This window comes from Alligator sinensis, unplaced genomic scaffold (assembly GCF_000455745.1).
Source record: "Alligator sinensis unplaced genomic scaffold, ASM45574v1 scaffold647_2, whole genome shotgun sequence".
In the NCBI taxonomy this organism is placed as follows: domain Eukaryota; kingdom Metazoa; phylum Chordata; order Crocodylia; family Alligatoridae; genus Alligator; species Alligator sinensis.
This window is the reverse complement of record NW_005841832.1, coordinates 3,240,272-3,251,613: the sequence shown is the minus strand read 5'-3', so window position 1 is coordinate 3,251,613 and position 11,342 is coordinate 3,240,272. Positions and strand designations below refer to the sequence as shown.

The window sequence follows — 11,342 nt, the reverse complement described above, 5'->3', positions numbered from 1 at the left end:
GGGGGGGGGGAAGGGGTTTGATAAGAAGGTAAACATCAAAAATCTACCCCTCTTCCCAATGGGCTGTACCAATGCAGAGATGCTCATAAGGGGATTTGGCTACCGTCTGAACTGCAGGGGTGTGGCCAAATTTGGGTACACCCTCCTATCCCCTCCTGGATTGTACCAATGCAGGTGCCCCGGAGGGGTGCGTAGGGGTGTGGTCTATCTAGGTGCTTGTATCACTGCACACGGGGTATGGGGCCACACATAAACCCCAATGCCGCCCCCCCCTGCTGGATCATACCAATGCAGGTGCCCCTTGGGGTGGGGCCTGTGGCATGGAGGCAGGGCCAATCTAAGCCCCACCCTCTCATCCTGCCACACAGTATCGATGCAGAGGCAAGGGGATGGGGGGCCAGGGCAGGGCTGCCCAATAGACTCCTGCATCCGCCCCTCCTCCTTTATACTGGGCCGTACCAAAACACAGGCACCTGAGAAGCACAGATCACAGTAATGGTTCAGCCCCACCCTCATGGACTGTACCAATCTGGGGGAGGTGAAGAATAGGGGTGCAGCTAATCCTGGACCCATCCCTCATCCTGCTGGACTGTACCAAAATGGAGTGGGGGACAGCTACAAAACTTTCTTGTGAGTAATCCCTAGCCCCTCACCCTGCTGAATTGTACCAACACGGAATGGCAGGAGCCCATAGTGGGGTTGTGGCTTATCTCAGGCCTGCCCTTCACCCAGATGGATCATACCAACATGTAATGGGGGAGAGCTGCAGATTCGGGGTGTGGCTAATCTCAGACCCACCCTTAACCTACTGGACCATACCAACATGGAATGAGGGGGGGAGTCACAGAGCAAGGGTATGGCTAATCTCAGGCCTGCCCTTTACCCTGCTGGGTCGTACCAACATGTAATGTGGGGAGCTGAAGACTGGGGGTGTAGCTAGTCTCAGGATCGCCCCTTCAACCTGCTGGGTCATACCAAGAGAGCAGTGTGTGTGTGTGGGGGGGGCACAAGGCAGGGGGCTAGCTGGCCCCTTAGGACAGGTCCCTGTCCCCCAGTGACCCATACATGTAGGCATCCTTGCCGGGCTCCTGTACAAACTCCTCCTTGCGGTCCCAGTCAGCGGTCCAGCCCCCGTTGGCGAAGCTGGTGCTCTGGGTGGCCCCATAGCCACCCACACTGCCACCGCTGCCCCCCAGGCCCTCAGCCACCCGCGCTGCCTCATCCTCCTCATCGGCCAACTCGTCCTGGTGGATGAAACCGCACTTTTCATCGCTCATCTCCTCTGGCTCAGCCCATGGCTGCTTCTCCCCTGAAGCAAAGATGCCGTAGAAGATGACTCCCCCGTAATGCACCAGCGAGGCGATGAGGAACACGTACTGCCACTCCTCACGCGTCTGGAGCAGGGGATGGGGCAGGAAGGAAAGAGTTACTCCTCTGTGCCCCCGCCTCCAGTCCTGCCAGTGCCCCTCACTCCCAACCTGCAGGCCCCCCCCAGCCCTGCTGGTGCCCCTCACTCCTGACATAGCCCCCTCCTTAGGGTCCCCCCTCCCAGTTGTACCAGTTCGCCCCCCAGCTCCCACACACACACACACCTTGTGTTTGGTCATGGCACCAACAATGATGGGGCACACCATGCCCGAGAGGGTGCCAACGCCATTAGAGATGCCCATGAGGATGCTGGCATAGCGGGGGGCAATGTCTAGGTGGTTCACATTGAACCCTGCAGGGGCAGAGGGGAACTGAATGCAGAGAACAGCCCCCCCAGCTCATCCCATGCCTGCCCCATGGTGCCACCTGTCCCACACCCTTCAGCATAGCATCCCTGTTCTGATCTCCAGCTGACCTGAAATGGCAAAGCCGCTGAACCCCACGGCCAGGACCAAGAAGGAGATGGCCACGCCCTTGGTGTGAGAATAGCCCACCACAAGCAGTAGCGTCGCCTCCATGCCAAAGCCTGGGGGCAGAGAAAGAATTTTGTTCAACTCCACCCCACTGCCCACCCTGACTGTGCCCCTCACTCCCAACTCGCAGCCCCCTGCCCCACCCCACCCTGCCAGTGCCCCTCACTCCTGACCTGTAGCCCTCTGCCCCTCCCAGCCCTGCCGGTGCCCCTCACAACCGACCTGTAGCCTCCTGTCCTCCCCCAACACACACACTCACCCCCACAATTCATCATCTTGCGGACATTGGTGGTGGACATGATCCTCCGTGAGCGCAGAAAGTCAGCGATCTGCCCCCCGATGGGGACAATAATGGTCATGACCAGGTGGGGGAGGGCTGAGAGCAGGCCCACCTAGGGGCAGAGGGTACAGGTAGCGGCTCTGCAAGCCATGGGAGCTCCCCTCCTAGCCTCTCATCAGTCCCTTCACATTTCCCACTGTCCTCACAGTGTCAGGGTCTCAGCCCGCCTCTCCCCGTGCTAAACCCTCCATAAGCAGAGGTGGGATATGAACCCACAACATCCTGGGGTGAGTGGGGTCAAGAGGTTGGGAGTCCAGATCTGACCAAATGAAGGGATGCCTGGGTTCTCCCCCCAGCTCTGGAGGGGCAGTAGGGTCTGGTAGGCTACAGCTGCAGGACTGGGAGCCCAGATGCCTGGGTTCTCTCCAAGTTTTGGGAGGGAAGTGAAGCCTGGCAGGCTTGACACTCCAGGGCTCTGACTCCTGTACCCTTCACCACTCTCAGGTTCCCAATCCCAGGGGGAGGGAGCAGAGGGCTGAGCCCAGGGGTGTCTGGACCGGTACCTTGCTGATCTCAAAGCCGAAGACCTCCTCAAAGTAGGCTGGCTGGCTGATGAGCAGCAGGTAGAAGGTCCAGCTGCGGCAGAAGTTGGCCACGATGATGGCGTAGACAGGCATGGATGTGAAGAACTTGCGCCAGGGTGTGCTAAATTTCTGTCAGCAAGGATGGAGGGGTGGGGAGTGAGCTCCTGGCACTGTGAGCTTCCCCTCCAAACAGTGCCCCCAGGCATGGCACCCCCAGTGCTGCAAGCTTCCCCCCAGCAGTGCCTCCAGCTAAAGTCTCCCCTGGTGCTGCAAGCTCCCCTGTAACAGTGCCCCCACCTGGACTCTCCCAGTGCTGCAAGCTTTCCCCAGACTACCCTCAGCTGGAGACACCCTTTTTTAATAAAATAAAATAAAATAAAAATAATAATATATATATCAGCTAGCAAAAACTTTCCATCACACACCTTAAAGTACATTAAAGAAACCATGCACCCGTTATGGAGACACCCACTGGGATGTGAGCTGCCCCCAGCTGAATTTGCCCCCAGTGCTGTGAGCTTCTCTTTAACAGTTCCCCCACCCACCAACTCGCCCTAGGCTGTGGGCTTCCTCCAAACAGTGTCCCCTGCCAGGGACAGTCCCCACACACAGTGCAGCAAGCTTCCCTCAGCAGTGCCCCCAAGCAGCAGGCGGGGGGGGTCACCTTGAGGGGGTTGACAAGGCCAGCGCTCTCTCCGATACTCTCCTCGATGTAGCGCTGCTCCTCCTCCGTGATGGTGGGGTGCTGGGCTGGGCTCTCATATGACACCATCAACCAGAACAGGTACCATAAAATCCCAAAGCTCCCTAAGGGAATGGATCAGAGCAGGGGAGGGGGTGTCATCACTGGGGAACAGCCATCATGGTAGAAGGCCCCTGTGGGCATGGCAGGGGGAGAGGGACCAGGCTGGACAGGGCTGATGCAGGGACCAGGAAATGGGGCTAGGGCTATGGGGGTGTGATTCTCTTACCATACACATAGAAGACAGAGCTCCACCCTGAGTATTGTACCAAGACCCCGGCCAGGGGCATGGCCACCACTGCGCCTGCATAGGAGCCTGTGAGGGGTGGGGGTTAACAAGACTAGAGATCTGGAGCACAAACATGCCGAACCCCATTCATTGCCCAGAGCTGGGAGAGAACCCAGGCATCCGGGGCTCCCAGCTACTCCCCTGCTCTAACCCACCAGACCCCACACCCTTCCCAGAGCTGGGGGAGAACCCAGAAGACCTGAATCCCAGTGCCCACCAACTTCTAACCACCAAATACCCCGCCTTCTTCCTCTCCCAGGACACAGAGAGAACCCAAGCATCCAGGCACCCAGCCCTCCCTGCTCTAACCCCCCTCTCCCTTCTCAGAGCTGGGAGAGAACCCAGGCATCCTGGCTTCAACCCCCCACCACGTTCTACCCACCCACCAGACCCTCTCCCTGCTCCTCTCCCAGCACAGAGAAAGATCCCAGGTGTCCGGGATCCCCCCTGCTCCAACCCACCAGGTCCCACTCCCCTCCCAGAGCTGGGAGAGAGCCCAGGTGTCCAGGCTCCAACCCCCAGACTCAGTAGAGAGAACCCAGGCATCCAGGCGGGGGCACTTACCGCAGAAGGCAGTGGTGGCGAGGCGGCTGCGCTCCAGCGGGGGTGCCCACTTACTCCAGATCCCATGGCAGGCCGGATATGTCACCCCCTGAGGCCCCAGCCAGACAGAGGGACAGATAGTCACCCAGGGCCCAGCCTACGTGCAGGGGCGTGGCCGAGAACAAACCCCGCCCCTTTGGGGGACCCCAGAACACCAGTCCATTGGCGTGGGGGCGTGGCCATGAGTATTGCCCGCCCCTTTCTTAAAAGAGGGTGTGGCTTATCGGGAAGCCCTACCCCCGGGCTCCCAATAGGGAAAGGGCGTGACCACGGCACCAAGCCTCACCCCTTCTAGCCCCCTATAGGGGCGTGGTCACGCTCTTGGGGAATGCCCCTTCCATCCCCTAGGAGGGGAGGGGGAGGGGCCAATATACTAGACTCCGCCCACTGCCCCAGCCAGGCCTTTCCACTGACTACCTTGCCCGCCCCCAAGACCAGGGGAGGGGCCTGGCCACCATCAAGCCCCGCCCCCAGCCTCCTGCAGTGTCCCCCTCCTGGTGGGGGCGTGCCAGGCCAGGAGGCTCCGACCCCAGCTCACCTCCACCAGCCCCTGCAGGATGCGCACGAAGATGACGCAGCCGTAGTGCATGCGGGCAGCCGAGGGGATTAGCATGTTCAGGGTCGAGGTGGCCACGATGGCAAAGCCGAAGACCCTGGGAGGGGAGGCGACGGTCCGATTGGGGGGGGCTCCACATCCCTGCCCTTGACCCGTGCAGTGCTGGCCACGGAGGTCACAAGGCCACAATTGTGCATTTTGTCATCACAAGATTGTGCATGCAGGGCACGAGGACCGCTCTGCCTGGGGCAGTGCTTGTATCCCGGCTTGGCCGTCACCCATGCAATCACAAGTGCGCTCTCGTGCACTTACAGCACCTCCCCAGGCCCAGCATTACGGGGCCAGCCCTGGCACAGGTGGGCAGCCCTAGTGCATTGCAAGCTCACTTGAGCAATGACAAATGTACTGTTGAGGCCTTATGACATCCCCTGTCTGGTGCCTAGACCTATGAGGTCAATGTTGTTGTGGGTGGACAGACATTGTGCAATCACAGATGCACTCTTGTAGCATTATGACATGCCCTGGACACAACATTATGGGGCTAGAGCTGTGGTGACCCTTGGGTGTCACATGCTCACTCATGCAATCACAAATGCACCATTATGGCCTTTTGACACCCCACACCCCTGGCCCCAATATTATGGGGCAATACTATGACAGTGGGTGGCCCTTGTATCACACACACTCCTGTGATCATAAGTGCACGCTTGTGGCCTTCTGACACCGCCTGAACCTAGCGTTATAGAGGCCAGAACTATAGCTTCGCACACACACGAGCAATTACAAATGCACTATTGTGGCTTTATGACACCCCCTGGGCCCAGTATTATGGTGCCAATCCTGTTGTGCATGGGCAGTCCTTTTGCATCACACACTCACTTGTGCAAACACAAATGCACCATTGCGACCTCATGACAACCCCCAGTTTGACACCTGTATCTCACTGCCACAGACACCCCTGCCGCATCCCCACTGCCCACCCTGACTGGGATGGAGGGTGTTGTGTGGATCGCACAGGGTTCAGTGCCCAGATGCAGCTGCTTCTGGGGTGGGGCATGTCAGGGGGGCTCTTTGGAACACAGCAAAGCAACACAGGGGAGCAATGGGACAGGAAATACAGCATTGTCCTGTGATGTATGGAGGCAGGTGGGGATTAACCCATTTGGAACCAGGCCAGGGCACCAGGGTTCACATCCCGATGGAGAGAGAAGGCGTTTAAGGACCAGAAGATTTTATATCACACACCCCCTGCCCACCCCCACTTCCCTCGGACTCAGCAGAGAGGCTCAGCCCAACCTGTTGGCAGCGAATTTCTGGGCGATGAACCCGCCAGGGATCTGGGTGACGATGTAGCCCCAGAAGAAGGAGCCGTGAATCATCCCCACGGTTTCGGGGTCCCAGGTGAACTGGGCTTTCTGGGAAGGAGAAGGAATAAAAGGAAAGGCCTCTGGCCTCAGCCCCAAACCCACCCCTCTGCCCTGAGGCTGGATGAGAACTGGCACCTGCTAGAAGAAAAAGGCCATGCCCGCCCCCTGCCCCTGCTAGCAACCCCTGGATCCTGGGTCAAATACCCCTGGAGGGGAAAGGTGCCATCCCCACCATCTGCCTATGTCAGCACCCTGCTCTGAGGCTGGATTAGGCCCAGCCCCGCTGCTGCACCTCCACCCGTCTCAGCCAGTACCCCAGGTTCAATGCTCCCCGAGGCAACGCCAGGCGCACCTGGACCACCAGCTTGCCACCACGGTGGACGGTGCTGTTGTTGACCATGCTGACGATGGCCACACCCAGGTTGCAACGGATGCCAAAGCTGATGCAAAAGCCGAGGCCACAGAGGATGGCGATGATGTAGCGGCGTGGGAGGCCACAGCACGTACAGTCCACAACTGGGCGGTGCTTCTCAGCCACTTCCACTGCCCGGCCCTCTGCTGTCAGCTCGATTGTCTCCCTACCTGGCTGCCGGCGCTCCAGAAGCCTGCAGGGGTGATGCATGGGTGGGCAGACAGACAGATGGACAGTCAGGGTGTATGGGGGTCACAGACAAGCAGGCAGATGAGGTACATAGGGATGAAGAGACAGACAGATGGAGGAAGGATGGATTGGAAAGGTGGGTGGGCAGATAGAGGGACAGAGAGGGGTTTGTAAGATGGATGGATAGATGGACAAACAGTGTGGAGTACATGGATGGATGGATAGAGGAACATATGAGAAGGGTGGATGGATGGATGGATGAATGGGACCACATAGATGGAGGGATGGATAGACAGTGCAATATAGGGGATGGGTGGATGGATGGAGGGATACAGGAGAGCAATGGATAGATGGATGGGCAGTGCGTGCATGGGAAGACAGACGCACAGGCAGAGAAAATGAGAGATCAGTCTGGGGACATTTTCACAGAGGGAAGATTTTCGTTGTTTACCCTTTCATGCCTCCAGCAGTGCCTTTGAGGGTAGCAGGGTTGCACCCCCCAAAACTCCCCCACCCTTCTCTGTCCCCCTCCCCCAGCTCCACTGGGGCTGGCTGTGGTGCTACCTCACCCTACATCCCCTGAGACCCACACTGGCAGGCCTTCAGGCCAGGGACAGGCCCAGGCCTGAAACACAGGGCATGGAGCTATTTGCTTCAGTTGGGACAGAACCCTTGATCCCAACATGGCCCAGTGTCCCACAGACTGGAACCAATGACTCGCAGCAAAGCCCAGCAGCTTGGGTCAAAGCCAGCGGCTCTGGTACTTGTTCCTGTTCAACCAGATGCCCCCTGCATCAGCACCAAGGGTTCTGGTCATCTCCCCCCACCCAGACTTCCCACATCAGGGGCTGGTGTCTCCTGTTCTCCTGGATTCCCCTTTTCCACCCCCTACCTGCTTCCCTAAACTGGGCCCTGTTTTTTCCCTTCATGGGGTCAGAAACCCAATGACCCCCCCCCCCCCCCCCCCCGAATCTGGCAGCGACACTGGCATCAATGCTGAAAGCCAGGGAATCTCCCCCACCAATTCGGCCCAACCCCTGCCCTGTTGCCCATAATGAAGTGCCCCCCAATCCCCACAGCACAGCACAGCACAGCACCCCTAGTGCCCCCTAGTCCCTCCACTGCTTTCAACAGCAGGCAACCCACTCCATCGGACTTTCCCCCCACCTCCCCCCAATAAAATGGTATCCCTGTCCCACCCTGCCCTGCTCCTGTGCCAGCATTGACCTTGCTTAGCACTTGCTGAGCTGAGCGGATCCCAGCATGAGGCGGCTGCGCTAGCAGATTACGCTGGTTTTAAATATCCCTGGCTAAGCTCCCCCCGCAGCTTAGCTGCCAGGGGCTCCATTGACCTTGGTCGGCACATAAATCTTAGCTGACTTTGGCCCTGGCCCACTTCTCCCCCTGGCTTCCCTGGACTTGGATTCGTTTGGCTCTGCGGTGGGGTGGGGCATGCCAGGGTGGTGGGGGGCTGGTGCTTCTGGGTGGAGAAGGCTGGAGCAGAGCCCAAGGCCAGTCCCAGCCTAGAAGCCTCCTGCCCCTCCTGGATGCCCCCAGAGCAGGGGTGAGGGGCTGGGTGAACTCCCCACCCCCGTCTGTATGTCCCCATGCCTTTGTGGGGACAGAGGGCAGGGCAAATCACCATTCCCACTCTGGTCTCAATGCCTCTAAGTAATGCCCAAATAGATGGCAGTTCAGCTTCCATCCCCTTGTCTGCCCATCCATCCACCTATCTGTCTGTCCGTCCCCAAGCCCAGCAGGCCCTCCACACCTCCATCCAACCCCATGTACTACCAGCCATCTACCAGCTCCCCTCCATCCCTAAAGGATGGACTCCCTCCTGCCACCAGTCCATCCCCATATGCTGCTGCCCATCTGGCTGTCCATCTACCCATCCATCCAGTGCCACAGAGCCCTCAGCTCTCTGTTAGAAGCAATTCTACCCTCTGCCCTGTGTGCACGGGTGTGTGTCTGGAGGAGGGGGCATGATTTTGTGGGTATCCACATGCGCATGTTTACAGGTGATTGTGTCTGTGCAATCTTGTGTGGGTGACTCTGTGTGTGTGTGTGTCTATGGGTGATTCTGTGTGTGCCTGATTGTGCATGTAGCCACATGTGATTGCTTACGTGTGATTATGTGTGCATGTCTATGGGTGAACATGTATGATTTTGTGTGTCTACATGTGATTGTGTGTATGCGACTGGGTGGATGCAATTACGTGTGATTGTATCTGTGTCTACGTGTGGGTGCATAGGTATGTGTGCACGTGTGTGCGCGTGCACGTGTGGAGGTTGGGGGGGGCTGGCTCTGCTATCAGTGCTGTTTGGCACTAGTTTAGCAGGACCATATGGAGCAGCAGGAAGGGATCGGGGCTGGGCCCCAGGCCAGGCTGCATCATCATCAGCTGGTAACTAAGGCCCAGCACAGTGGAGCTGAGAACCACACATGCACAGACACGCACAGTTCCTCCTGCGCACAAGCTGTCCCTGCTGGCTGCAGCTCACCAACACACACAGTCACTCCTTACAAAGAGGGAGTCAGACCGTCTCTGTTGCTGGAGAGGTGCGGGGAGGGTTGCGAGTGTGATTGTCCAGCTGTGCATTTGTGAATGTGTGCATGTGTGGGAGGGGTGGGGCTCTATCTGTTCTCTGGGAGGGTTACATGTGTGTGTCACTGATCTCTCTGTGCCTGGGGAAGGTGTGGGATTGTGTGTGCGTATCAGATTGTGTGTTGGCAAATGTGCAAATGTGATGCAGGTATCTGGAGCATGTGATTGCCTGTGTGTATGCAATTGGTTTGATGGTAGGAGCAGCGGGATCTGAACCCATGTTCCCTCCCCAGACCAGGCCTGGCTCCCCCTCCCTCCAGCTGGTCTCTCTCACCCTACACCACTCCTGCCCAAGAGTTTAGTGGCTGAAGATAAGGTCTCCACTTAGCACTGCCCATAGCCAGAGGTCAGGGGCTTCACTGGGGATGGCAGCGTGGCTCACATCCCCTCAAGCCAAGTGGGGCCTGGATTCCCTCTCTGAAATTTGTTCCCTTTCTTCTCTCCCCTCGAGAACTCCCCTCCCAGGTCAGGAAGGGAGGACATCCCTATAGAGCAGTGTTTATCAACCTACAGGCCGTGACCCAAAAGTGGGTTGCAAGAATATCCTGGGGGGGCCATCTCCAGTGGTGTCCCCCAGGGATCAGTGCTTGGGCCCATCCTCTAACATCTTTATCAATGACCTGGATGAGGGAGTGGAAAGCGCAATGTTTAAGTTTGCAGATGACAGCAAGCTATGAGGAAATGCAGGCACATTTGAGGACAGGGCAAGGATTCAAGATGACCTTGACAGGCTGCTCCTATGGGCTGATTGTATTCAGATGAGGTTCAATAGGGATGAGTGCTAGGTCCTTCATCTGGGTAGGAAGAACCTTCACCACACCTATATGATGGGTGGTGGTCCACTGGCTGACACCACATCTGAAAGGGGCCTGGGGGGTGACAATCAACCAAAGGATGAATATGAGCCAACAGTGCGATGAAGTCGCCAGCAGGGCAGATAGAACTCTGGTGTACATTAGCCAATGTGTTGCCAATAGATCTAGAAAGGTGCACTCTACTCAACATTGGTAAGACCACAGCTGGAGTATTGTGTCCAGTTCTGGGCACCATACTTCAAAAAGGACATGGATAAGCTTGAGGGGGTACAGAGAAGGGCCACCTGCATGGTCAAGGGCTTGGGGGATAGGCCATATGAAGAGAGACTCCAGGAATTGGATTTGTTCAACCTGAGTAAGAGAAGACTGAGAGGTGACCTGATAGCCTCCTACAAGTATATCAGGGGCAAACACCAAGATCTCGGGGAGAAACTCTTCAGAAAGGCACCCCTTGGGAGGATGAGGTCCAATGGACACAAGCTAGTTGGGGAAAAATTTAGGCTGGACATAAGGAAAAACTTTTTTTCTGTAAGGTTATCTAGAATCTGGAACGCATTCCTAGCAGAGGTGGTGTAGTCGCCATCCCTGGAGGTGTTCAAGAGGAGGCTGGACAGGCACCTCACTGAGTTTGTTTGAGCCCAATCACCTCCTGCCCATGGCAGGGGACCAGACTCAATGATCTTATAGGTCCTTTCCGGTCCTTCTATTCTATGATTCTAATATATAAAAGGGTCATGAACAAACTCTAAAAATGGATCAACAAACTTTAAAAATAGATTCTCCTTTAAAGGAGAAAAACACGGGAAATCATGGCTTTTCCCTTGCAGGCTGGCAGAGTTCCAGCCTGCAAGGGGCTGCTTTGGGTCTGCCCCCGCCCCACACACCCACCCTCCCCTGCCCCATACATCACCCCCTGCCTCACACACAGAGCCATCCCTAGTGGTGTGCAGGGCCCAGGGCATATCAGCCTGTGCGGGGCCCGGGGAGGGGGCGGG

General features: G+C 57.4%; 1 protein-coding gene across 1 annotated transcript in view; it reads right to left on the bottom strand.

Moving 5' to 3' along the window:
* SLC17A7 (solute carrier family 17 member 7) overlaps window positions 1–11,342 on the bottom strand; it is a 35,629-nt gene that overhangs the window by 9,425 nt on the left and 14,862 nt on the right. Inside the window, exons 2-12 of the mRNA XM_025196582.1 lie at window positions 6,675–6,927; window positions 6,252–6,370; window positions 4,938–5,052; window positions 4,361–4,448; window positions 3,737–3,823; window positions 3,430–3,572; window positions 2,745–2,894; window positions 2,161–2,293; window positions 1,844–1,954; window positions 1,593–1,720; window positions 1,066–1,394 (exon numbers count right to left, since the gene is read on the bottom strand). Of these exons, the coding sequence (XP_025052367.1) occupies window positions 1,066–1,394; window positions 1,593–1,720; window positions 1,844–1,954; window positions 2,161–2,293; window positions 2,745–2,894; window positions 3,430–3,572; window positions 3,737–3,823; window positions 4,361–4,448; window positions 4,938–5,052; window positions 6,252–6,370; window positions 6,675–6,927 (1,656 nt within the window). The remainder of the gene's footprint in view (window positions 1–1,065; window positions 1,395–1,592; window positions 1,721–1,843; window positions 1,955–2,160; window positions 2,294–2,744; window positions 2,895–3,429; window positions 3,573–3,736; window positions 3,824–4,360; window positions 4,449–4,937; window positions 5,053–6,251; window positions 6,371–6,674; window positions 6,928–11,342) is intronic.